At 46.6% G+C, this 27,803-nt stretch overlaps 1 protein-coding gene across 1 annotated transcript; it reads right to left on the minus strand.

Annotated features, from left to right (window-relative positions):
* Positions 1–521: 521 nt before the first annotated feature.
* FAXDC2 (fatty acid hydroxylase domain containing 2) lies at positions 522–27,766 on the minus strand. The gene is made up of 9 exons (XM_060093706.1): positions 27,655–27,766; positions 15,162–15,209; positions 13,032–13,123; positions 12,797–12,900; positions 9,378–9,499; positions 4,138–4,343; positions 3,536–3,641; positions 2,970–3,136; positions 522–2,205 (listed from the first exon to the last, which is right to left on the minus strand). Exons 2-9 carry the CDS (start codon positions 15,207–15,209, stop codon positions 2,049–2,051), a joined length of 1,002 nt encoding a protein of 333 aa, XP_059949689.1. The 5' UTR covers positions 27,655–27,766; the 3' UTR covers positions 522–2,048.
* Between the last annotated feature and the right edge of the window lie 37 nt (positions 27,767–27,803).

The following is a 27,803-nucleotide window of genomic DNA, read 5'->3' on the forward strand; positions in this document are numbered from 1 at the left end:
TAAGAGCACCGATGGCCTGCAGGGGCCAAAGGTGAGGCTAGGAGACAGTGGGCAGGGCTGCAGGCTGCTCTGGGAAGAGGAAGACATTCATTCAACCTTACTTCCATGGCTTGCTGGGAATACTCTGAAAGAAGCCACAGAGTGTTTCCTTGTGCTGCTGTGGCGCCCAGACACCATGTGGTCATGATGCCGGAACGACTCACGTAAGGAGAGAAAAACCCAAGTATCCACTGCAGTCAAAGGAGACCGGTTGGTTTTCCATGCTTTCTCCATTCACCTTCACATTTTCTTCTGCCAGTGTTGAGACCTCGACCTTTCCTTGAGGCTATTTGGTAACCAGTGGCGGGGCCAGGCCCAGCGACCTGCCTAAGAAAAAGGGTGAGAGAACGAAGCCCCTCGCCCCTCTGCGCCCCAGCAGTACCTCCAGGTCTACAGATGATAAAAGGAGAAAGACCGCCACTCTTCCCCTTTCTCCACACTCCTCATTCCCGACCCTCGCTCAGTGCACTGAAGAGGGACTGTTTTCCAACTGTTTGTTTATTCGTAGGACAGGTTGTGGGTGCAGGTCAGCAGCTATGAGCACGTCCAGCACTGATGCACCAGGAGCTGTGCTCAAGCGAAGGGTGTGCGGTCCCAGGGAGGGGGCTGGGCCCACCCAGGCCCAAGGAGGACGCTGCCTGCTAAGCGCCTGGTCGGCCTCCTGGGCAGGTCCTCTGGGGAGCTAGGGCCCGTGGCAGGAGGTCGTCTCTTTGATAGCTCTACCTGGAGATGTGGCCCTATCAGATGTTAAAGTATTTTATAAAACTACAGCGGGTGGTTTTCTGGACAGAGGAGAACTGAATGTTCAGGAAAATATCAGACTCTGGAAACTATAATGGTGGCCTTGCAAATCAGAGTGTCTTCACGGTGATACTGGGAGCCACAGGGTTCCTGGCAATGTCAGAAGCAGCTGAGCGAACCCAGGGTGGGGACTGCTTCCACCTGGGCAGCTCTGTGGTTTTGTTGTAGGCAATAAGGTCTCATTGGAAAAGGCATCACTGCTAAAGTCATCCTGTAAAAATGGTGGTGAAACAACTGGTTCATCGTTTGAGGGGGAAATAAGGATTTTACCCTCTGTTCAGCCGTGTATTTCTCGCCTTAGTGGAGGAAGAGGGTTCTAGCTCCTTTGGTCCTGCTTCAGAGAGCCTAATAAGGGGCCTCAGTTGGGTGTCCCCAAAGCTCAGCAACTCTGACCCTACCCTCTGTGGCTAAAAGGGGGCCCCAGCTGAGTGGGGCCACAGGGTTTGGCCTTTGGTTTCCGCCTGTGGCTGAAGGTATTGGGGTTTGGTCTGCGCCTCTTTTTGGTATCTCAGTGGTAATCCCAGGAAGAGCTCTTGTGATTGGTATTTTCCTTTTCAGAGGGGTGATGTCCAATTGCAGTGGGGCAGAGTTGAAGTGGGGTCTTTATCACACTGCATGTCTGTGCGTGTGCGTGTGCGTGCGCGTGCGTGCGTGTGTTGGGAAGCAGTGGGGACTTGATCCCAGAACCGTTGCCAGGGTGTCCTGGCCCTGGCCTGAGTAGAGAATGAGAGGCTTTTGGGGACAGGAAGGGGCAAAGCAGTATCTTCTGGTTCTCCCACCCCCTGGCATCAGGAGGAGCTATGGCTGGAGCCACATGGCCTCCTGCCACCTTTGTCATTCTCTGTCCTGCCAGGGCTACCAAGGAGTCATCTGGTGTCCCTCTCCCCTTCCACAGCAGAGGACCAGGGGGACCCCCCAGGAGCCCTCTCAAAGTGGCTTCTTCCCTCTGATTGGCCTCTATTCCAGGGAGCTATATTTTTTCATTATGCCAGTCCCTGGTCCCCTTTGGGATGATTGGGGAAGTTGGGGGAGCCCTGGTCCCCTCCTTGGGCCTGCTTTTCCAGGAAGCTGACCTTCCCCCTGCCCTCGTGGTTCGTCATCAGAGTGCGTGGCTGAAGGAGCGAGTTGGTAGGTGCGACCAGGAGGCCTCAGGCCACCTTAGCAGACCTCTGCAGAGGGCACGGCTAGGATGGCACTCGGGCCGTGTCTTAGTCCATCTTTTTCGGGGGATCAGGGATGCTCTCGGAGAGCGGGGTGAAGCCCAGCAGGATCATGTGTCTCTCGTAGGCCTTGGTCTGCTTAAACACAGTGTCAGTCCCGTGGAGGTGGTCCAGCACCCCCAGCACCCCATAGCACTGGTTGAACCTGGAGGAGGGAGGCAGGCGAGCTCACGTTCACTTCACCTGTGCCAGCCTTGCACACATTTCTGAGCCCTCCTATCCCACACCCGTCCCCACCATGCTGCCCACCTGCTTCCGATTAACCCAGGCGGTGGTGTACATATTCCTGGGGCCATTCCAGACTGAAAAGCTATGCTCTTCCTTTGGAAAGCTCTCTGTGATTTCGATGCACACAAGTCAGAACCTGTGGCAAAGCCGGCTTGTTCAGGTAGGTTCCGGGACCACCTCCATCAGAATCCCCTGGAACACTTAACTAAATGCAGATGCCAAGGCCTGCTCCCCCAGATGCTTTGATTCAGTGTATTTGGAGTGGAACCCAAGAGGCTGCATTTGAGGAAAGCATCTCAGGTGATTCTGATGCAGGAGTTTCCTAGACCACACCGACGAGCCTGGAGGCTTTCAGAGCACTCACAACTTCTATTGAATTGCCTGCAGGAATTCTATGCATGTATGCGTTTTCCTGGTAGTGCCCATGGCTTACACTAGATCCTCAAAGGGTCCAGGACCTAAGTGCAGGTTAAAGACCCATAGTGGCAGGAAGATCCAATATCAGAAGGAGAATGGCAAGGTGATCTGGGTCCCAGGATGGTCACCTTTGTCCCCACCTGCAGACCTCTCCCTCCACTAGACCCACATTTGAACTGAGACACTGGTGTCTGCTGTCAGGAGGTCTAGGAGTAAACGTGGGGGCTACTGCCCAGAGACCCGCAGTGAGGAGGAGTGCCTTACTTGAGATGGTGGTAGTCATGGAATTCAGGTGAAGGCAAGAAAGGTAGGTGGTAGCCACAGTGGGAGATGATGGTGATGATGAGGACCAAAGAAAACCAAATGGTGATGGAGGACAAGTGGGAACCCATGATGATTGGACCCACCATCGCCGGCAGCATGTTGGAGACCTGCAAGGAGAGGGCGGTTTGAAGAGGGGCCCAAGGGGATGGAGGGGACGCAGGTGGGTGTCCGGGAAGACTTCTTGACACAGATCTGGGGAAGCTGAATGAGTTTCTGGACTTGATTTGCTGGACTCCTTCAGACATGAAACGTAGGACAAGTTATTCACTGTTTGAACCTCAACTTCCTCATTAGCAAAATGAGGATTTAAACAGTTGTTGGGAGGATTAAATGAGATAACTTATGTTGGGCATACAGCATCGCCCGGCATATGCCAACAACAAATGGTAGCTGTTGAATGGGCAGAAGAAAGAGCCAGTGTGATCCCGTTCTGTGCAGGAGACTAGCTTGGGGAAGGGGGTTGGTGCGCGCTGCCCTTTCCTCTGGGGGAGCTGAGCTCTACTCACCACATGCTCAATAGGATGTGCATAGAGGGAGATCACACCAATGGGAGCTGTCCACTCGTGGTGTTTCTTGTGGATTTTCTTGTAGAGTTTTGGGTGGTGAAGGAGGCTGGGAAGAGAGTTAACAGTTGATAAACCAGCCAACCTCCCTCTCCCTCTCCCCCTCCCCCACCAGAACACGAGAAACCAAAGGTAGGAACTGGGGTCATATCCATGGAGCAAAGTTTCACGTCCAGTGAAAACACACTGGATTGGTGCTCCGACAGCCCTGCCTTGTGAGTTGTTCTGGTGACGTTGCCTCTCTCTACCTCAGTTGTATGAGCTGTAAAATGGGGAGGATGGCCAGAAAGGATTCAATTAAGGGATGAATGGGAAACTACCCTGCCACACACATGAACGGAGATCCCAGACACTCGTCGGTGGTCACACATTGTCAGCTGTGGAGCGAAGAGTTGTCTTCGTGTTAACTAGTTAGCGGGAGTCTCTTGATTCCAGGTGCTGTTGGTCGCACCCCTACAACTCCGAGGAGGCCAGGTTTCACCCCCATTGGTGGGTGAACCTGGGAGAGTGAGGAGCTGGCTGTGCTCAGGAAGGAAAGCGCTCACCGGTGTGCGTAGTAGAACAGCACTTCCTCAGTCAGCGTGAAGACTGCCAGCTCCAGGAGGAACCAGTGGAAGGTGGGTAGCTCTCGGCGGCAGGGGTCGCCCCCCAACTTGAGGATGGGATAGAGCCAGACCATCATGGGGAAAGAGATCACCAGCTGGTTGAAGAGAACCATGTGGATAGACTGGCGTAGTTTCATGGGGTCCACCTGCCCGGGGGGGAAGAGGGAAGAAAGGAGGTGGACGAGAGTGTGAGTAGTAGGTCTTTCCCTTCTAGGAACCAGGCTCCTCTGCGACCAGCTCTCGGGAGGCCCTCACTCGGGGCTGGATGCTAGGAGTGATGTCTGGCTGTAGCCAGCAACCCCTGAGTGCTGCCCAGCCCAGGGATGGAACCACCTGGTAATGCCCTGCCTTTGGAAACTCCCCTCCCCCGGCCTTAGTCTCTGCCTGAAGCTGCCTGCTCCTTCCTGCTTCTGCAGCTCCCACCACTGTCCTCCCCATTTCTCTGGCCAGGCCCAACCCCACATACTCCCGACAGGCATCTTGGGGAGCCTCCAGGGTGCTGGAGAAGGCTCCCAGCCTCATTCCTTCTTCAGCCTTTTGGTCCCTACTTGTCCAGAGAGCCTTGACCAGGATCAGGTGCAGAGATCAGGGTCGCCGGCCTCCTCATGTGGTCCAGCCTCCCTGGATGGGAGCCACGGAGCTGCTATCTGGCCTCTTGTCCCGCTTGCTGTGAGCAGGTCTTGCTGGTTTTCAGGGTGGGGCTGTCAGGATGAGGGGCTGCCTGCGCATTCTCCCCAGAGCGCTGTGGAGAGCTGGCCCCACGTGCTCACATCCCTTCGAGCCTCAAGACTACAGCCAGCGTTTCCTTGGGAACCAGTGACCCCTGACCCTTCCATTTGTCAGAGCCCTGGAGCTCCTGGGAACAGCCCCATGACCACAGGTCACTTGCTGGTCCTGATGAACTGGTTTGGCATTCTCAAAGGGGATTCCCTCCTGAGAAATGTCTGCAAGCTGGAGGGTTTCTGCTCCAAGGTGAGGCTGGGTTCAGCGTGGTCCTCATACTTCAGGCCTGCCTGTTTCTCTGGCTTTTTCATGTCCTGCTTATATTGATGGACCAGAATTCACTCTCTAAACTTTCAGTTCCATCCCATGGTGAAGCCAGGTCTGGGCAGCCTTGGTTTGAGAGCACCACAGAGGAAGCCATACACCTCTTCTGGCAGCCTTGACCAGGAGGTGGGTGTGACATACGATTATTCATTCAGCTGATATTTATTGAGCACCCTCTATGTTTCAGGCAGTGTTCTGTGTGCTGGGAAGGAAGCAGTGAACAAAACAAAGATTCCTGCCCTCACTGAGTTTATACTCTTATCGTTTTAAATAGAATTGTCAGGGTAAACTTCATTGAGATGGTGAGATTTGAACAAAGATGAGGGAAACAGGTATCTGGGGGAAGTGTCTTCTGGCAAAGGGAAGAGCTGGTGAAAAGGCTCTATGACAGGCCACACTCCTGGCGTACTTGGCTGGAGAAGAGTGAGGTGTGAGGTGGGGAGAAGTGGGAGGGGAGGTCAAAGAGGCAGGGAGGAGCCAGTGCGTATAGGGCCCCGTAGGCCACTATGAGGACCTTGGCTTTTATTCCAAGAGAAGCGAGGGTCATCCCAAGGTTGTGAGCGGAGAAGTGACAGGACCTTACAGGGTTACTCTGGCTGCTGTGCTGGGAATAGACAGTAGGAGACCAAGAATACAAACAGGAAGACTAGAAGTGCTCAAGTACGCATATAAGAGGATGGTGGGGATGGAGGTGGTAAGAAAGGGCTGGATCCCGGATCCATTTTGGAAATTGCGCCAATAGGGTTTCCTGATAGGTTGGATGTGGTGTACGAGGGAAAGACAGTCGCCAGGGGTGACTCCAAGGCCCTTGGACTGAGAGGCTCCCCAGCTGAGACTGGGGAGGTTGTGGGTATCAAAGGCTTTGGAGGCTGGGACATCAGTAATTCTCTCTGGGTCATGTTGCGTTGGGGATGCCAAGGAGGCATTTGGATGTTTAGTCCTGCATCGGGAGAGAGTTCTGAGCTCGAGAGGTAAATTGGCGAGCTGTTGGCGTTGAGGAGGTTATTTAAAGTCACGACGCTGAGGGGATGAGGACAGAGAAGACGACGAGGCTGTGCCCTGGGCGTCAGCGTAAAGAGGGTGGGGAGGTTAGGCTGAGGAGGATCCAGAAAGGAGGCTGTGAAGGGGTGAGTGGCGAGCTGTGAGGACACAGTGGGGCCTTGGCAGCCAGTATAACAAGCTACAGCAGGATGCGGCATGAGCAACTTGTGGAGACAGCCCTGGTAGGTCTAATGCGACAAGCCTGTGACAGGAACACTGGTGACCTTGCCCAGGACAGCCGCGGTGGAGCGGTGGAGGTGAAGGCCTGATGCGAGGAGGTTTCTACAGGAGGTGAGAGGATTGTTTTGTGATTATTTTAGGAGGTGCAGGCTGAAGGATTTAGAGTTTTATGGTGTCTGAACTTAGCTTCAAATGATGAAGCAAAAAATTACAGATGCATAGATATTTATAGTTTTATATACAGAAAAAGCACATATTGTAAAATGTTTAAGACAAGACTGGAGAATCTAGGTGGTATATAAATGAGTGATCAGGGTACTACTACCTTTTCCACTTCTGTATACGTGTTTTCAATTTTTCATAATTCTGAAATTTTGGGAAAAGACAGTGGACAGGGAGAAATCAGAAACTGTATAGACAACTCTTTAAAGAGCTTTGCTGCAAAGGGGACCAAAAATAGGAGTGGGAGTGAGTATGGGAGATGGACGCAAGGTTTTTGGTTTTGGTTGGGTTTTAAGCTGGGAAAACTTATAGCAGGTTTGTAATAAGCCAGAGAGTAAAATCCAGAAGAGGAAGGAAAAAAAAAAGGACAAAAGAAAGAGAAGGAAGAATTGCTGGAGCAACTTGCTGGAGTAAACAAGAGGTGGTGGGTGTAGCGTGCAGACAGTGGAGGAACGGGCTGGAGTAGGACCAGAGAGAGGCCACGGGCTGCAGCAGGTGGGCAGGCAGAGCGGGTGCGCGAGGGCTGCCCCCAGGCTGCGGTGGTGCACGGCTGTGGGAGCTGTCTTCTGCTTAAGGCAAGGCCACCCTCTGGGAGGAGGTGACGGGCGCAGGTGTTGAGGATCTGAGGAGGGAGGAGAGGCGTGAACTAGCCATCCAGGCTGGGAGAGTGGGAGGGTAACCAGAGCGGGGCGGCGGGGGCGGCTGGTGGTGTCCTATGAATGCCGTTGCGTTCAGGTCCCACTCGATGACCTGTTTCTGATGTCTTAGGTCAGGGGTCAGACCTTCTTGGAATGGGCCGAAGACCAAGTGGCGTCTGGGGCTTCCTCCTTACTTGGGTGGCTACCTGAGTGTGCACACAGTGTAGGAGCAGATGAGACGAGCCCTGGCTCCCTTTCCAAGAACAGTCTAACCTTGAACTAGTCAGTGCACCTTTCTGAACCTCAGCTTCTGCCAAATGCCACGAGACCTTCCCTGTGTGGCCCTCCATTCATTGTAGACTGTGAAGTTTATTGCACTAGGTGATTCTCTTGAGAGCTGATGTGGCCTAGTGGTTCAGGGCACAAGCCCTGGTGTCACAAAACTTGAGTGTGAATCATGGTTCTAAGCCATGTCACATTTCAAAGCCTCTGTTTTCTCTTGTGAATGATGAAGATGTTTACAGTACTTGGCCTTGAAGACGTATGCATTTAGTCAGGGGTGCCTGGTAAGGAGACCTCCGTGGTCTGACAGGTGAAACATTCTCAAGGAACAAGCCCTGCTTTTAACCCTTTGTCTCTGGTCCCTGCCTGCTGAGCTGGACATGGAGGAGGCCCCTGCCGTCTCAAGTGAGGGGAACTGTGAGCCAGGCCAGTAGCTCTGGTTCAGGAAGGGACCGTCCTGAAAGCCTGGATCAAGGGCACTATTTATCAGCCACTCTGCTTTCTAGAGTGCTGGCCTGGGTAGAATTCCCTGAGAGCTGAGGTGACTCACCCAGGCATCTGGACAGATAATTAAAAATGATTGTCTGGGCTTCCCTGGTGGCGCAGTTGTTAAGAATCCGCCTGCCCACGCAGGGGACACAGGTTCAAGCCCTGGTCCGGGAAGATCCCACATGCCGCAGAGCAACTAAGCCCGTGTGCCACAACTACTGAGCCTGCGCTCTAGAGCCCACGAGCCACAACTGCTGGGCCCACGTGCCACAACTAGAGCCTGGAGCCCGTGCTCCGCAACCAGAGAAGCCACTGCAATGAGAAGCCGGTGCACCGCAACGCGGAGTAGCCCCCGCTCGCCACAACTAGAGAAAGCCTGCACACAGCAACGAAGACCCAACGCAGCCAAAAATAAAAACAAATAAATAAGTAAATTTATAAAAAAAAAAAAAAGAAGAAGAAAATGATTGTCTTGTCTGGGAAAGAAGCCAGGATGTGGTTTTGGTGGAGCTGGGGTAAAAAATACCTGGGTTTAAGAATCAACTTCTTCCTTGTTGTGTAAGAAAAGGCTTCTGAGGTTGTCAGAGCACTAAGCAGGCAAGCCGGGCTCAGGGAGCAGTGAACAGTGGGGCTCAATTCCCCGGCCTGTGTACATACAAGATATGTGCTTGGCTTTTTCTCTCCTTCTGGGCCAGGAGTTCCTTGTCAGCAAGGTCCAGGCCTTGTTTACCATGGATGGCCTACATACTATTGGTGGTACTGAATAATTGGGAAGGAGGACCTGCTTAAAAAACAACCACCACCGACACACTCACAATTAATATGATAGTGGGGTTATCCGTTATTTCAGCAGCTGTGTCCCTCCCTCACAAGGGCAGCTGTTATCCGTGTTTTCAGCAGCTAGTTATTGCTGTCCCTTCTCCCATGGATAGGTGGAGACCTACCTGACATATCTGGGACTCGGTCCAGTGCTGGGCTGAGACAGTCATTTCTGTTGCTAAAATGCTGACCACAGTGCCGTAGGCCAGCACAGGCAGGTAGAGAGCCAGGCCTGGGAGTCAGAAGATTAGTCTTGACTGACGTTAGTCTTGGCTGGCTGGCTCTGAGATTTGGGGCATACTATTTCCTCTCTCTAATCTTCTAACCTGGGAGAGCCTTGTACAGAATCACTTGGCTCCCACTGGCCCCGGTCTCTCCTGGGCCAGCCAGCAGAATTTGGAGAATGTGGCTTTAGCCCCTGCTTTCTGTGCTTTGACCAGGAGAAGCTGCAGCAACACTTACAGGGTCATTCTTGCCGACCTGAATTCGGTAGCGGGAGATGAAGTTAGGCTTTCCAGTTGTGTCAACCACCAGTAGAAGTCCACTGACGGTCCAGAAGAACAGAATGGGCACCTGGGTGGCACCTAAGGTTGGGAAGAAGAAGGAAACCATCAGGACAACTTCAGGAGCTGGCGGCGCACGTATTCCCTGAACACATACTCGGTGGTAACTGAGGCTGCGTTGTAGGCAGGCCCTTGCCAGGGCCTTGGTGTCTTGGTGCTCGGGGCTGGGGGCCTGCCTTCAGTCTTGGGGTGACACACCAGCTGTGGGGACTGGGATGGGTCACTTAAGGAGTGTCTCTATTTCTTTTCTTAGCTGTAGAACGGGGACAACAACCTTCTAGGTGGTTGGAGAAAAAAACACAAAATTATGGTAAGATGTATGATACACTCCAAACAGAAATGAATTTCGGTTGACATTTGGGTGTCTGTGCCCACTTGAGCCCTTTAAGAATAGCCAAGGAAGGGAGAAGCAAAGGGAGAAGCAGAGGAAGAGTTTGGTATGGTACAGCTCACCACGGGCACTTGGGTTTCCCAATCCCCATGACCCTATGATGACATGAGCAGGGGTACTTCAGGCGTCCAGTGAGCATTTTCCAAAGTGGAAAACCTACCTCTCAAGGGGCTCCTTGGTTAAAACAGTCTTCACACCCTACCTTCTTGGAGAGTCAGGGTCCAGACAAGTGTGGTCACAGCTCTGAGAATTCCTGTTTGACTTTGTTAAACTCAACCTTTCTCAGACTTTTCTTTACCCAGCACTCTGTCTTCTCAGAACATCTCAGAATAGGCTGGCCATTCGTCCCTGTCTGCCCAGGACAGTTTCAATACGTATCCATCATTCCAGCATCATGATTAATAACCCCTCCTTTATTCTCACAAATGTCCCATTTCGATGATAAGTCGTATGGTCTCCCCACCCATTAACCTCCGATAGAACTGATGTTCTGCAGGGTATTTTAGAAAATACCGATCAACACACATTTAGATAGGGCTTTTTGCTCCACATCCCACTTTTCCATGAAGTCATCCCAAGTATTTCTGTTCTCCTCCTGTGAACAAATAAGCACTTTGTCCACCCCAGTTGGCAGTTATTCAAGTGATGTTGTAGTGTTACCTAACTCTTGTACTATTAACTTTATTTTTCCTTGATTTGCCGCCTCCTCTAATTTCAATATTCCGAGGAGCAAGGGTGTTTTACTTAATTCTCTGTCTCTCTATTCTTCCTCCGGTACCCGTCTTGCTCCATCAATCACTGTGCTGTGTGGCAGTTGATACCTGAAAAATACTTGGCTAGCACTGTGAGGAAATGTGATTGGCTCAAACATCCTCAGGGCAGTTTGGCAGTGTCTGAAGTGAGGAAAAGATCAGAGTGACAGACTAAGACAGAGACAGAGAGACAAAGACAGAAAGAGGGGGAAGAAAGAAAAGACATACACACACTCATGCACGTAAATGTCCATCTCAGCAATCGAAAAAAAAGCACCGTAGAACCTTTAAGTAGCCTAAATGTCCCGGATCTTAGTTCCCTGACCAGGGATTGAATCCAGGCCATGGCAGTGAAAGCACAGAGTCCTAACCACTGGAATTCCCAGAGAATGGACTAAATTGATTAGAATATTTCCACACAATGGAATAGACAGCAGAGCTTACAATATTGAGCAAATCTATATCGGTTGATATGGAAAGATGTCCATAATCAATTCAATGAAAAAAAAGTTAAAAAAATAGTAGATGTTGGGGCTTCTCTGGTGGTGCAGTGGTTAAGAATACACCTGTCAATGCAGGGGACACGGGTTCGAGCCCTGCTCTGGGAAGATCCCACATGCCGTGGAGCAGCCAAGCCTGTGAGCCGCAACTACTGAGCGTGCGCTCTAGAGCCCGCGAGCCACAAGTACTGAAGCTCAAGCGCCTAGAGCCCGTGCTCCGCAACAAGAGAAGCCACCGCAGTGAGAAGCCTGTGCAGCGCAACGAAGAGTAGTCTCCGCTGTCCGCAACTAGAGAAAGCCCGCATGCAGCAACGAAGATCCAAAAAAAGCAGCCAAAAATAAAACAAATTTTAAAAAGTAGTAGATGTCTTTTAAGTTTAACCAAGTATGCAGCATACTAACAGTGGTTATTTCCTGGATATGAGAGGTAGGTGGTTTTCACCTTCTTTATGCTTATTTGAATTGTGTGATTTTTATTTTTAACAGTGAGCATGTATTTACTTTTATCCTCAGAAATAAAAAACTTTATTTTGAAAAAAAAATGTTAGGTTGGTGGTTGCCCAGTGGGCCACCCTTCGAGGTGCCTGCCTGTGTGTCAATCCAAGGGCTCCTTGAGGAATACCGAATGAAAATCACAAGAGGTGATCTTGAACTGTTTTCCAGTTCTAACATTTCAAATGGCAAATATTTTTTCTCTCTGGTATTTGCTTATCACTGAGATGACAGGTGGTTTTCCCATCATCGTAACAGAACCATATAAAATGTTTTCCTACCACTCTCTCCATGTATATTTGCAATCTGCATTGTTTTTTTCAATGAGTGCTTAAGATTCCATTAACCTGTCATGTTTAATATTCAGCCCATTTTCGGAGTTCTCTTCCTAGAAGAAAACAATCATCAGAAACATTTTATTTCTATGTTTGCTTTGTGACAACTGACACTTTTTTAATCTCCCATTCTAGACCGTGACAAAGTTTTTTTGGTTGAGGTTTGTTTGTTTTGTAGTTATTAATTTTCTTCCAGTCAAACGGTGACATAGTTTTTTAATAGGGTAGACATTTTACCTTAATACTTTATCTTAAATATCTCTATATCCTACAAATGAGTTTGGCACAGAATAACTTAATAAATATTATGTGAGTGAATGAATGTATGATGGAGGACAGTCACTATTGTAGATAATGCTGTCATAAGTATTGATGTTAAAATAGTTTTTTTCTTCTACTATGTTTTGAGCTTGCTTTCAGGCTTTGGCACTGTCAGTAAATACATTTTGAGTGAACACTTGCTGTCAAGGCCCAACAGCTAGCTAGATTGCACCAGGTCCAAGGACACAGCCTCACATGAGACAGAACAGCCCTTTGCACTTCTGGACCTGACATCTAGAAGCAGGATTACTGCTCTCACAAGCATTTATTTTCACACAAACTATTTCTTTATTTGTCTATTTGGGGGGATGGAGGAGATGTCTCAACTTCTTTTCTTAGATATCCTTAAACATCCATTCCAGATTAACCCCCAAATTTAGCACTCTGGGGTTACCAGTGCCTTAAACTTTAAGTCCTCATTCCTTAGAGTAATAAACTGAGAAGTCCCAAGGTAGAGAACAAAAGAAAAAGAATTAAGCTATAACCATGTACCCAAACCCTAAGTGCTGGTGGTCTGGGAATCTCACCTAGAATGTAGAGGAGCCACTCCTTCCCTTCAAATGTAGACAGCAGCCTCTCCCACTGGGCTTGCCAGAAGTAGCCAGAAGCACCCCAAAATCTCTGAAGATGCCTTGAAAGAAAACTCATTCATGTTTCTGGGTGAAGACTGGTGGGTGGACAGCTCCTAAATCCATGCTCTGCCCATAGACCGCCACCGCACGGCCCCCAGCTCCCGAATTAGAGCTGGCCGAGAAGACTCACCATGTGACTGAGTTCCAGAGGGCCACAAGCAAGAGAAGGCCAGAGCCCAGGATGAAAGCCGTCCTCCTCATGGAGCCCCAGATGTGTCCCTCCTAGGGGAGGACAAGAAAGCGTCAGGTCCCAACAAGCCTCCTGCCTTCCCACGCAGCTCACTGCTGAAGCCCGGCAGGAGTGAGGTGCCATCAGGATCTGAATCGTGCCACCATGGCACATCTGCTGACCTTTTCCCAGCTTCCGTGGAAGGCTCTTCCTTATCAAGAGCTCTCAGGCTGTGTGCGGAGGTGAGTATGAAAGTTAGAGCTTAAGGTTGGGGGAGGGAAGAGAGCAAACCTGATCCAGAGAATCTAGCATGCAATTTCGTCACCCAGAGAAGGGCAGATGAGCCTTCCAAGAGCCATGGGATTTCATGACCAGTCTTCTTGTTGAACAGAGATGCAGCTTATTTGTACATTGGAATCACCTGGGAGCTTTCAAAAAATCCCAATATCCGGGTTACTCCCCAGCCTGATTACATAAGAGTCTGTGCGGGGGCAGGGGAGGTGGGGCTGGGCCTCCCTGTCTTTTAAAGGTCCCCAGCTAATTCCAATGGACAGGTGAAGCTGGGATGGCCATCACAGAAGGATCTGCAGAATCCTTGATGAGGCCACAGGGACTTCAACTGTGTTCCTGAGCCAGGCCTACTTTCCCATGCCCATTACCCTTTTGTCCTTGAAGAAAAGAGTAAATAAATATATTTTCTGACTTGTAATATGTCCTCTGCCTTCCAGAGATATTAGTCTGGACTGCCAGCTGAATGGGACAGTGATGGCTTCTAGGGGCAGAGAGCAGACCGCTGGCCATCACTGGGCAGTCCTTACATGTTCTCCTCCAAAAGCCTAAAACAGTGGCCATTGCAAGCTCGCCGGTCAACCAGCAGGTCCCAGACTTGCAGAAGGAAAACCCTGGCTGCCAGGTTTGTCACCAATTTCTATAGTACCTTGGGCAGGAATGACAAATGTCCATTACAGCCTATGTTTCTACACCCAGATGCAGTCTGCTAATATTCTTTCATGAGAGAGGACTGGAGGTGGTGGTCCCTATAGGTGTGTGCAGTTAGTGAACCAGGTCACATACACTATTGTAGGGGAAGCTGATCTAATAGGGGGCCATGTTTTAATCCAGCCTTTGGAGATCTAAAGGAGCAGACCGTTTTGACTGACTCATTCAGAGCAACCTGAATCTCTGCACTGACTCTTTTCTTCTTTGATTACCCCATCCCACCTTTGATCAGAAGACCAAAAAGAAGTTAGTAAGTCATTTTCCATGGCTAGTGACATGTTTTTAAAGGTCTAGTACCCCTCGGGTCCTGAGGTTTGAAAAATGACCTTCTCTCTCTCTGAGCTCTGAAAATGACCTTCTGTTTCTCTCTCTCTCTGTCTCCCCCCATTAAGGGCTGGATTGCTAAGACCACAGAAACTTGTTCTTTTATACAGGCTGTTCAAAGGTCACCCCCAAATTGGCCAGACAGTTCATCTTGGGCTTTTGCAATTATTCCTTTTTTAGGATTCAAAGGACCCTTTTCATGAGCTTTCCAGATTCACTAGGAATTTTTCATTTGAGTTTAATCAAATCAAGCCAAGTCAAATTTAAAACCTCAATTTCACATGTAAGATTAGATGTGTTTTCAGGGATCGTGGTATTTTCTCTCTCTGGCAGCCTGAGGGCCAAGTAAATAGACAGGACAAAGATCTCTGTGAAGGGCAGGAGCATGCAGCACAGAAGTTATCTGGGGTCAACAGCTGGTTCCCACCCCCAGTTCCCAGCCCCCAGTGGGCCTCTCTTGTTCCCAGAGCAACTGTAGAAAGGGGTGGTTCCAAAGGCCTGAGCCTGGGGCATTCTAAGGGCCATGAGACCTTGGTGGGACAGCTACGGGGCTCTTCAGCTACCTTCATGCGGGCAAAGGGGCTTGAGTGATAATCAGGCAGCTGGAGTCAAGTGATTCTGCTCAGCTACTGAAGCGAGCACTTCACTAATGTGTCAGCTATCCCGAAACCTTGGGGGTGGTGGTGTCAGTTATGCTGCAGGCGCAGATGTGGAAATGGTCACTGGCTGCATTCTCACCAGTTTGGTGGGTGAGGTACTCGCGTTTACCTGCTTTTGCTTCTCATTGTGTGGCACACTTCCAGCTTCTCCCTTCATCTGGAATAAAAAAGCACAGGTGAGCCTAGATGTCATTTTCACATGCAACCAAGGAAGCAAGGAATAGAGAGAGTCAAGGTGAATGGCCAGCCCTGTTTTTTAATGCTGGCAACTCATTAAAATCACCTGGGAGTTACCAAAAAAACCCCCAAAAAACCCACCAAAAAAACCCCTGGCAGACAAACTGATTCTAAAAGTTACATGGAGAAACAAATAAGCAAGAATAGCCAGGAATACAGCAGAAGAGTAGAGGGACGGGCACGAGGGATACTAGGTCTAGCAACTCTTAAAACACATTTTAAGGCTTTTTAAAAAACTTAATTACGCTCTTCTCATTTCTTCAAGGTAGTAAAGAGTTGTTCCTGCGAGATAAAAGAATATCAATGGACTCTTAACCAGGACTTAAAGAGTAGCTCTAACTTGAGTTGGTTCAGTTTTGTATTCTTTGTTATTGTCAGTTTAAAAACAACCACCAAGGTTTTCCTGAAACCAGTCAACAATTCTATGGCCAAGTAAATGGACAGGAATGCCATGCATGAAACTCCTTCTAAAATGCAGTCAAACAAGAACTGGCTAGAAGGAGAATAATTAGGAATGCGTTTGAGATCTCCATTTGAAAGTATGACAGGGTAAATCTTTCTGGAAGTCTTAATAAAACCAATATCTAATAAGTGGAGAAATTAAGGTTTGATCATTTTTATTTTCTAATGTGACGTTGCAGAATTTTCCTGGTTATATAAAGATAATGATCAAATGAAAAATAAAAGTTATTTTAAGGAATCCAAATAGTAGTTATTAGACAACTGAATAAAAATTCTGATGTCAGGGCTTCCCTGGTGGCGCAGTGGTTGAGAGTCCGCCTGCCAATGCAGGGGATACGGGTTCGTGCCCCGATCCGGGAAGATCCCACATGCCGCGGAGAGGCTGGGCCCGTGAGCCATGGCCACTGAGCCTGCGCGTCCGGAGCCTGTGCTGCGCAACGGGAGAGGCCACAACAGTGAGAGGCCCGCGTACAGCAAAAAAAAAAAAAAAAAAAAAAAAATTCTGATGTCAAAAGGTGGTGAACACAGATTAAAAACCAATTGCATCTCTACTTAGCAAAATGAAACAAAAAGGATAAAAAATGGCATTGTCCATAATATATGCTGAATGAGATTTTTTTGGCCATGTAAACATATTTTTTAACATCTTTATTGGAGTATAATTGCTTTACAGTGTTGTGTTAGTTTCTGCTGTATAACAAAGTGAATCAGCTATACGTATACATGTATCCCCATATCCCCTCCCTCTTGCGTCTCCCTCCCACCCTCCCTATCCCGCCCCTCTAGGTGGTCACAAAGCACCCAGCTGATCTCCCTGTGCTATGCGGCTGCTTCCCACTAGCTATCTATTTTACATTTGGTAGTGTATATATGTCCATGCCTCTCTCTCACTTCGTCCCAGCTTACCGTTCCCTCTCCTCGTGTCCTCAAGTCCATTCTCTACTTCTGTGTCTTTATTCCTGTCCTGCCCTTAGGTTCATCAGAACCATTTTTTTTTTTAGATTCCATACATATGTGTTAACATACGGTATTTGTTTTTCTGACTTACTTCACTCTGGATGACAGACTCTAGGTCCATCCACCTCACTACAAATAACTGAATTTCGTTTCTTTTTATGGCCATGTCAACATATTAGGTGTGCTTTTCCCTGCTTTTATTTTTATGCATCACAAGTCAATGCATGCAGAGATAAACTATTTTGACTTAAAAAATAAAAAGCTTTATTCTAAAGATTATACAATACTTTGTTTCCAAAATTTTTTTTTTTTTTTTTTTTTTTCCCTTTTTGCGTTATGTGGGCCTCTCACTGTTGTGGCCTCTCCCGTTGCAGAGCACAGGCTCCGGATGCGCAGGCCCAGCGGCCATGGCTCACGGGCCCAGCCGCTCCGCGGCATATGGGATCCTCCCAGACCGGGGCACGAACCCGTATCCCCTGCATCGGCAGGCGGACTCTCAACCACTGCGCCACCAGGGAGGCCCCTCCAAAATTTTTTTTTTTTAATATTTTTAATTAATTAATTAATTTACGGCTGCATTGGGTCTTCATTGCTGCATGCGGGCTTTCATTGCGGTGGCTCCTTTCTTCACAGAGCACGGGCTCCAGGTGCGTGGGCTTCAGTAGTTGTGGCTCGCAGGCTACGTAGTTGTGGCGCACGGGCTTAGTTGCTCCGCGGCATGTGGGATCTTCCCAGACCAGGGCTTGAACCTGTGTCCTCTGCATTGGCAGGCAGATTCTTAACCACTAAACCACCAGGGAAGCCCAGTACTAGAGTTTTGATCTAAGTTTTGAGGATGATATTCCTTTTACTACAAGCTAGTTCTATACTGTCAAAAACATCTACAAGAGTATATCCTCCACACTTACACACATACTGTACAGAACTATAAAATCTGGCAAGGTAGAAACTTTCTGGAATTTTCCAGTGTATTTTCAAGGTACAGCAAGCCAAAAGAAAGCATTGTAGACAAGTATGCATGCTGACTCAGGCAGTGTTTCCTATGTAACTCTGGTGTAACACATTCATATACATATACACCCAGGGAATATTTCAGAAGCATCAGTTCTTTACACCTTACACTTGATCACGGATGTGGGTACGTCTCTGACAGTTCATCCTGTTCTTGTGCCAACACCACCTGACTGACCCTGTGGTGGCTCCATAGTGAGGTTAAGGCCAGTGCCATCTGCTGTTTCTTTTTGTTGTTGTTGCTGTTGGTGTGTTTCTTGAAGAGACATAGCCTCTCGGCTTTGTGGTGTTGTTAGGGTTGAAATGCTATTCATTGTGTCTTCCATTTGTTGCATTTGAACATCCAATGTGTCAAACCGGTGTTTAAATTGTCCTTCAAGGCAGAAGTCTTTGTCCGTGTTCATACTCCTCAATGTAGCATCCAAAGATCTGACTACACCTGCCAGACTTGCCTTTGCTTACTGCTACTGCAGTTTGGTCTCCAGCTGCCACAGCATTTACCCTAGGCTTTATTCTCACAAAATTAAGTGCTAGGTTTTTCTGATGGTTTGTGTCTTTGGAGCGTGTTCTTGTGACTTCTCTGTGCCAATCTGAATGACCTTTTAGATCTTGACCTTTTTCAGTCTCTTCTTTATCACATTTCTTGGCACTTCTATTAAGTGTTTTGCAACAAACTTTGTGTTTCTCCATATTTGAAATAAGGCCATGACTTCTCTGTGAAGGTGACAGCCTGGGACGGTGGCTGGGTTTGGTGGGAGGGTGCTTGGGGATTGCACTTACCCTGAGTTGCTGCCCAGCTTGACTTGGTTGACTGTCCCCCTACTTGTCTTACCATAAAGGGTTTTTTAAAATAAATTTATTTATTTATTTTAATTTTGGCTGTGTTGTGTCTTCGTTGCTGCACACAGGCTTTGTCTAGTTGTGGCGAGCGGGGTCTACTCTTCGTTGCGGTGCGCGGGCTTCTCATTGTGGTGGCTTCTCTTGTTGCGGAGCACGGGCTCTAGGCACACGGGCTTCAGTAGTTGTGGCACACGGGCTCAGTAGTTGTGGCTCGCGGGCTGTAGAGCGCAGGCTCAGTAGTTGTGGCTCAGGGGCTTAGTTGCTCTGTAGCATGTGGGATCTTCCCGGACCAGGGCTCGAACCTGTGTCCCCTGCATTGGCAGGCAGATTCTTAACCACTGCACCACCAGGGAAGTCCCACCATAAAGTTTTTTCTTATTTTTAAATTTTTATTTAATTAATTTATTTTTGGCTGCGTTGGGTCTTCGTTGCTGCGCACAGGCTTCTCTAGTTGCTGAGAGTGGGGGCTACTCTTCGTTGAGGTGTGCGGGCTTCTCACTGTAGTAGCTTCTCTTGTTGCAGGGCACGGGCTCTAGGTGCATGGGCTTTAGTTGTTGTGGCACGTGGGCTCAGTAGTTGTGGCTCGGGGGCTCTAGAGCGCAGGCTCAGTAGTTGTGGTGCACAGGCTTAGTTGCTCCGTGGCATGTGGGATCTTCCCGGACCAGGGCTCGAACCCGTGTCCCCTGCACTGGCAGGCTGATTCTTAACCACGGCACCACCAGGGAAGCCCCACCATGAAGTTTTAATAGTTGAAATTGTGTGCTAGCACATGAGTAGGCAGACATATACAACAGATTAGAAAGTCTGCAAATAGACCTTAAAATATACATGGGAATTTAGTATATAATAAAAAGAAATCAATATCAATGGACTCTAAACTGAAAAGATGCTGAACTTGCTCCATAATAAGAGAAATGTGAATTAAAACTATAATAAGATATTATTTCTCACCTTCCAGCGTGACAAAAATCCAAAAGTTTGGCCACATGCTCTGCTGATGAGGCTGAGGAGACTTTAAAATTGTATTTGTTCTTTAAAAAAATATCTTTATTGATGTAAAATTCACATACAGTACAATTTACCCATTTAAAGTGTACATATATATGGCTTTTAGTATATTCACAGAGTTGTGCATTCATCATCACAGTCAGTTTTAGAATATTTTCATCATCCCAAGACAAATCCTACACGCCTTAGCCATGAATTTCCCGTCTCCCTATCCTCACCCCCCTCTAACCCCCGATAATCACTAATCCACTTTCTGTTTCTGTGGCATTGCCTATTCTGGACATTTCATATTAATGGAATCCTACAGTATGTTGTCCTTTGTGGTTGGCTTCTTATACTTAGCGTACTGTTTTCAAGGTTCATCCACGTTGTGGTATCTATTAGTACTTCACTCCTTTTTATTGCCAGATAACATTCTGTCATATGGATGTATCATATTTTGTTTATCCAGGCCTCTGTTGATGGACATTTGGGTTGTTGCCACTTTGTGGCAGTTATGAATAATGTTATGAACAATTTTGCATAAGTTTTTGTGTAGACACGTTTTTATTTCTCCTGGATATATGCCTAGGAGTGGAATTGCTGGGTTGTATAGTAACTGTATTTAACTTTTTGAGGAATGTTAAGTGGTTACACCATTTTACATTCCCAACAGTAGTAATGTATGAGGGTTCCAACTTCTCTACATCCTCACCAACACTTATTATTGTCGCTATCGAATAGTGTCATAACCTGGCTGAAGAGGAGCATTACAGATCATCGTCCTGCCATGTGACAAGGGTGAAGGAACCTAGAGAAAGGAGGCCAGGTGAGTTTATGGATGGCAGAGCCAGGATCAGGCCCAGCTTCCAATATCTCTAAGGATGTTTTATTCTTTTGTGGATGATTATGCTTGGTTTTATTATTCTAGATGCATTTTTACCAGCTTTGACCTTAGGAGATACAGCTTCCCCTTGACCCTCATTTCTTACAGAATACTTAGGCTGGAGAAGGGAAGAGAGGAATGGTGATGTATAAAGTGCCTCCAGGGGTTTGAGAAGTTAGCACAGCAGAGGGAGGTGATAAGCTGCTCACCAGCTCCTCTGTGACTCACATCACAGCAGAAGGGAGGCAGTCAGCTCAGAGGAAAAGCCAGTCAGGGAGAAATACCGGGAGGTTTGATTCCCAGTAAGGGAGATAGCATCTGGTTTAAGAAAAGGCACCTGAATGTTTGGTGCAGTGTCAGCCCAGTCTCTACCTGGAGGCAGGGGAATGGATTTCAGCCACACTATAGCCCCCCAGCCCCACCCCTCTAGGCCTGCTTCTTTGTCACCTCCACTCCCTCCTCCAGCACCCTCTGTTGCCTGGCCAGCAGTAGCAGAACCTGCTGTAGCTTGGAGGTGTGGAGCTCCACCCTGTGCTGAGTTCTTAAAAAAAAAAGAAAGAAAGAAAAACACACAACAGAAGAGAAGGAATAAAGTGAAACTGCAGGCATTCACTCCCTGTTCTGACCCAGGAGGGCAGTCAGGATTCCTTTGCTTACCTGAGTGTTAGGGGTGCTCTATAGTCATATTCTGTACCGCCTGAGGCTTGCAGAGAATAACTGCACAAGCGTTTCAGGATGACAAGTGTCAGCCCCAAACTATGGTAAACAGCCCTGCGCCACACTGGGGACAACAGATGTTACTCAGTAACCTGAATTTATAAGGATTCCCAAGAATTCTCTCCTGTTGCGGAGCACAGGCTCCGGACGCGCAGGCTCAGTGGTCATGGCTCACGGGCCCAGCCGCTCCGCGGCATGTGGGATCTTCCCGGACGGACTGGCGCACGAAACCGTGTCCCCTGCATCGGCAGGCGGACTCTCAACCACTGCGCCACCAGGGAAGCCCGAATTATCCTTAAAAAAATTTTTTTTAAATTGTATATTGGAGTATAGTTGATTTACAGTGTTGTGTTAGTTTCAGGTGTACAGCAAAGTGAATCAGTTATACATATACATACATCCACTCTTTTTTTAGATCTTTTCCCATATAGGCCATTACAGAGTATTGAGTAGAGTTCACTGTGGTATACAGTAGGTCCTTAAGAATTCTCCTTTAAATAGTGATTTTCTCCACCTTCATTGTGCTGAGCAATTCCTATTGGCCCAATTCCCAAGTTTGGCCCACATCCTCAAGATGGATATGGGCCCATTCATGAAGTTACCTTTCACACAGTGGTAGAATTCTGGGATGAAGCAGGGTCATTTTCAGTCTGGCAGTTTGCCTTCTGCCTGGAGTCCCAGAAAGCACAGATCTTTAACTACCCAGTTGTGCTAGGTACTTTGGGGGCTAAGCCTGTAAAGTGTCTTAATGACAAGGAACCAAATATTAAAGGAAACACCTCAAGTTGGGAACAACTTGGAGATCTTAATGTCTGCAAACCATGTGCAAAAAGGTAGAACCTTCACATCACCATGGATTTCCCTCCTCAGTGCTTGTTAGGAAGTGTGAAAGGCTCTGTGGACCCTGTCGAGATATCCATCCTGTTTGGGATGGAAGCTGAGGGGATTTTTGGTTTGTTTCTTTGTTTGCCTGTTTGTTTCTTTAGCTACCAGGACTCTTTTTGCCATGCCATGCCACGCCACAGGAACTTCACTTACAAGTCAAAGTCTCATCTAGCTTTTCCCCGATATCTTATCATCACCATTAGCCTTGCCAAGAGCTTGCAAAGCTAATAAGACACGGTGTTTGACCTTTTGAAGCTCATCTATTCCTTCCAGGAACATTTACGAAGAACTTACTACGTACAAGGATTCCTGGAGGTGCAAACTCTCAGTCTAGGTACATGAACCCATCATTTCAAAAATCCATATGAGGGCCTCCCTGGTGGCGCAAGTGGTTGAGAGTCCGCCTGCCGATGCAGGGGATACGGGTTCGTGCCCCGGTCTGGGAGGATCCCATATGCCGCGGAGCGGCTGGGCCCGTGAGCCATGGCCGCTGAGCCTGCGCGTCCGGAGCCTGCGCGTCCGGAGCCTGTGCTCCGCAACGGGGGAGGCCACAACAGTGAGAGGCCCGCATACCGCAAAAAAAAAAAAAAAAAAAAAAAATCCATATGAAAAGTGCTAGCCTAAGTTCTGGTCCAGAGCTAAGAAAACACTGAGTAGGGCAGGAGATCTGGCATGCCCAAGAAATCTTTAAAGGAGGACAGTGCCCAGGCTTTCTCGTGGTCTCCAACCTTATAACCAAGCCTTTTCCTCCTAAATTGCATTTTAGCTTATCCAAGGAATGCTGGGGTTTAGTTATATCATACTTTTTTAAAAAAATCAAGATAGATGTAAGAATCTGCCACGTGAATATCAAAACTGCCATCGAATATATTCCTTACCCCATTATTTAGTTCCCCAAATGAAGTAGTGCACTTTTTATGAGAATACAGCTGATAAATTCTTATAAAGAAATTAGTGCACAGGAGTTTTCCTCTTTGGGAGTAAACTTGTGGTTGCTAAGGGGGAGGAGGATGGGGGAGGGATGGATTGGGAGTTTGGGGTTAACAGATGCAAACTAATATATATAGAGAGAATGGATAAACAACAAGGTCCTACTGTATAGCACAGGGAACTATATTCAATATTCTATGATAAACCATAATGGAAAAGAATATAAAAGAAAGAATGTATATATATGTATAATTGAATCACTTTGCTGTACAGCAGAAATTAACAGAACATTATAAATCAACTATACTTCAATAAAAAAAATTAAATTTTTTTTTTTTAAAAGAAGTTCTCCTCTTTGGAAGAAGTTTACTTGTGGAATGCAAAAAGGCAATCCATTTTGGTCCTTCTCACCCCTTTCTGCTTTGGCTGCCTGTAAGTTCAGAGTTAAATTTAATGCTCAATTATACTTCTTGGGATTTTTTTTTCCTTTTATATAATCCAGTATATAAAAGATGATGTGTGTCCAAGGATGTTCATTGTGGCATTGTTTTTAATGACTAAAAATTGGAAACACCTTGAATTCCATCAATAAAGGGTTGGTTAAGTAATTATAGTACATCTAGTAATGAAATATTCTGTAGCCATTAAAGGAATAAGGCAGCCCTATGTGTACTTTCCAGAACTCTTAAGTGAAAAAGTAATGTGTGGAACATGTGTGTGTGTGTGTGTGTGTGTGTGTGCTGTTTATGTATACATAGAATAATACATAAAATATTAGACTATTGCTGGAAGAATAAGAAATTGGTTACAGTGGTGGCTTCTGGTGAGGTGAATTCGGTGGCTGGGGGACAATGCAGAAGGAAGGCTATCTTTTTACCATGTGCCTTATTTTTTGCCTTTTGAATTTTGTACCATGAGTATATTTTACCTATTCAGAAAATTACAGAAGTATTAAAAAACTTTTAATGAATTCAGTGCTCATTCATAGGAAATATTTTACTGAAGATTCACAGAGTAATTCGTTTTTACTTTACTCTTCATCATATTAATTGCAGTTCCTTAAGGGCTTTGAGAAATCTTTGTCTCCCCTGAAATTCTATGCTGATTTTTCCATGTTCATTTTTCATATTTATAGCATTCATTAGATTATTAAAGGTAACTATGACAAGGACCAGTGCCCTGTTTCTTCTTCTTCTTCTTTTTTTTTTTTTTTTTTTTTTTGGTAATGATTTTACACGGTCCAAAAACAAAGCAATAGCAGTAAAGCACCTGGTTCTTCTCTCTACAGATCACTGCCCCCCCCACATCAAAACAGTATAAAAAGGTATTTATTGAGTGCCTGATGGGTTCTAATCAGTTTTTATTTTTCTGCAACTGTTCTACTGCATATATCCTTTTATTGGAAGCTATCTCAAACTCTTCTGAGATGGAGGCTGGATGTAAAGTATTAAGTAGGTATTAAAATTAAACACCTAAGTGAGACTAGGATGGCTGTCAGTACAATAAGACCCTGGGAGGAGGCAGCTCTGTTGACTCCACAGGCAGGGTGCTGATGCCTGCTGCGTCCATGTCATAGAAACTGTTTTGCTGAGACTGAGTGATTAGGGGCTGATACATAAGCTTGACCTTGAAACATCAGCCTTCTGGTCAAAGGGAAAGTGACTCTTTATCTTTTGGTGGCTGGAAGGCCCTTTGACTGCAGGAGTCATAGCATTTATCTGTTGACATCTGACTTCATTAGAAGCAATGAAACATTTCGTGATATGCCATTTTTCTTCGGCTAAGCCAATAGGCCCATATGCTATTTCCTGAGATGTTTGTCTAGGTAGCTGACTCCTCTAAGCTACACAACCGTATCATTCTTCTGAATAGTTTATGACAAAGCAGCTTGTTTTCTGTGCCTCTCTACATCTGTAGACTTGTTTTCAGTTTTAACTGAACAGAGTCAGTCAGAAAGGTTCCAGGGGGGACCCCAGACATGGTGGGCCGATGTGTCTTCACCCAAAGAATTTCCTTGACATTGTTTGCCAGTGGTATTGTTCAAGTTAGAAGTTTTGGCAAACAAAATCAACAACAACAATTATTAAATATTTACTATGTCAAGGTACTATAATCATTACATTTTTATGGTACCTCCTCTCTTTTTCTCTACCTTTTGAAGTCTCCCATCTAAGAACTAGAAGTTGTCTTAAGCTCATCTATTCTGATGCCCCCATGTTCCATTTGAAGAAATGGAGGCATAGAAATCTTCATTATTCAGCTTCAAATTACACAGTTATTTAGAGGCAGAACTTGAATTCAGTGCTTATTATACCGATTAAGTCTGCGAAAGGTATAGGATGTGCTGATGTCGGTGAATGCAGGGTGGGCATTTGGATTGTAAAAGGACACAAAGGAATGAGATCAGCCTCTGTCAGCCACAAATAATGGATTAGATATTGTGTGTATGCTTTTTTTTTTTAATACAAAAGGTAAAATAGAGCATGGTTTTTCTAAGATAATAATCATTCTTTCAAGAAATACTTATTGTATGCCAGATACAATGCTAGCTACAGAGGATACAAACGTGAATAAGACATGCTTCTTGGTCCTATTTAATAATGTAATACTATATACTTTGATTTTCCAAGTGAGAAAGTATGTAGGAGGAGGATATGAAATAACATTTATGATGAGAATGCATTCAGAGAGAGAAAGAAATTAAATTCACTAAAAGTAAATATTCTAATACTTAATAACAATGAATTGATTCTCCCTTAAAGGGATTTCGATAGATATTATAAGATTATCCAAATTAGATACTTTTTAGTGTGGTTGTTTTGAAAGCAGATGATTCTGACTGTTTTGAAAGCAATGATTTATTGCGGAATCCCCAATCTAGGTAAATAGCACAGTGAGGCTATAGTGCATGTTCACAACATAAAAAAATCTGAAGACATGGAAGGGGAATGGGATGAGGGTGGGAGAAGTAGACAGTTGAATTTTAATTTTTATTTGTCTGCAGCCTGATTCTTTCAGATTCTAGCTTCCTGGATATTCTGCATGGTTGGTGAAGGTTCCCATTTTATAGGTACAAGATATATTATCTTTATGTGAATGTGCATGGTTTCTTTGTAAATATCTCATGAAATTATCAGGAAAAAAAAAAAAAAAGACCTGATGGACCATCTAGTCTACCCCTTCCATTTTTATCGCTAAGGAGATAGGCTCAGATAGCAAAACTGACTTGTTCCAAACTCCACACAGTTTCTGGCAAAATCCAGTTTTCCTATCACTTTGCCTGGTGCCACATGTGTTTTCAGAATAGCATAAATTCTATTTCATACGGGAGAGGGCTACTCTCCTGAGGACTGAAACTCCCATTACTTCAGCCTCTGTTCTCAGGCTGTTTGTATTCTTGGGAAAAGCTGAACAGCCTGCCTCTAGCTTAAAGCCTCTGATGAAGAGGGTTTCAAGGAGCTGCTATGACCAAGGTCTGTACGTATGTGAGACTTTTACGGAGGGGAAGATATTCATTCAAGAAGGTAAAATGCATGAAGGAAAAGGTTGAATTTTGAGACAAAAATTATTCCCTTTGGACAGTTTTAGCAATGCTCCCTTCACTGCTTTTGCCTTGGGTACTTATACTCTTTATGATTTACTGCCCCACTTGACTGCATGCCCGTGAGGCTGAAAGCCTGCCTATTTTGTTTACTATGAGATCCACAGTACCAAACACAAACCTGGCATGTAGCAGATACTCAGGAAATATTTGTTGAATAAACGAAAGAAGGGGAAAAGAATTAAGAGCCTTATTTTTTGCCCTCAGAATGTGTCCAACATTTGCTCTTGAACGTTTCAGCACCTTTTCCTATACTACACACTTACCTTTCTAAGGTCAGAAGCTAACGCTCAGAGCACTTGTTTTACCAAATTGAATTGAATCTTTATATCCCAACTAGAGAAAGTTAGTTGGAATTGCATACGAAACTGAAGCACCCTACAAGTCTCTGTCTTGTCTTGCTTGCATTATGCCCCAAAAGACCCATATAGCATCCTGAAAACCAGTGGCCCATTGTTCACACCCATCTACACACACTGTATTCCTCTCCCTCGGTAACCTCTGTGGGAATCCTTCCTGAGCTACTACCAGGACATCAGCAAGTCTGAAAGTGGAGCATCTGTTGATAAATCCCGGTATGTCGATCAAAACAGCTTTGACGTGGCTGTCCACCTTCTAGTCCCCACATCGACCAGGGGCCTTTGCAATTTTAAGACTGTTGTAATTGGCCCCAACCCTTCCAGGTGACCCTGGCAGGTTAGAGAGGAGAAACAGTTCAACCACAGTTGCTTCCTGGCAGTCTTTTTCCAGTAGGATTTTCGAGTTCTGATTTTGGATTTTCTCTTTCATGTGGTTTTGAAGCCAAAGCAAGTCCGTTTGACAGAATTAGCTGTCAATTGCTAGAAAAACAAGACTACGGAGGAGGTGGATTGTACAAACACGGGCAGAGGACGGCAGACATTAGTGAGACAGGAAGGGACTCTGTGTACTAAGAAAACATCCCAGGACATTGTTCAGAGGCAGATCTCACCTGCCCTGTAAGTGGAGAGGACACAGAGGTGAGAAGGGTACGCTTTGCCTTTCTTTAAGTGAACTTGGACGCGTCCTGACCTTGGCGACCAGCTTCCCTGCCCAGCAGCTCCCGCTCACCTCTGCAGTGGGCTGTCTCCCAGCTCCTCCAAGGTCCTGGCACAGCTCAAGCCCTTTCTCTTCCTTCAGCCCCGACGTTGGCAGCTGCTGTCGCTGTGCTGCCGCCTCGCCCTGTTATTAGTCGGAAGGCTGGGAGGCTGGCCAAGGTG

The sequence above is a fragment of the Mesoplodon densirostris genome, chromosome 3 (assembly GCF_025265405.1).
Source record: "Mesoplodon densirostris isolate mMesDen1 chromosome 3, mMesDen1 primary haplotype, whole genome shotgun sequence".
In the NCBI taxonomy this organism is placed as follows: domain Eukaryota; kingdom Metazoa; phylum Chordata; class Mammalia; order Artiodactyla; family Ziphiidae; genus Mesoplodon; species Mesoplodon densirostris.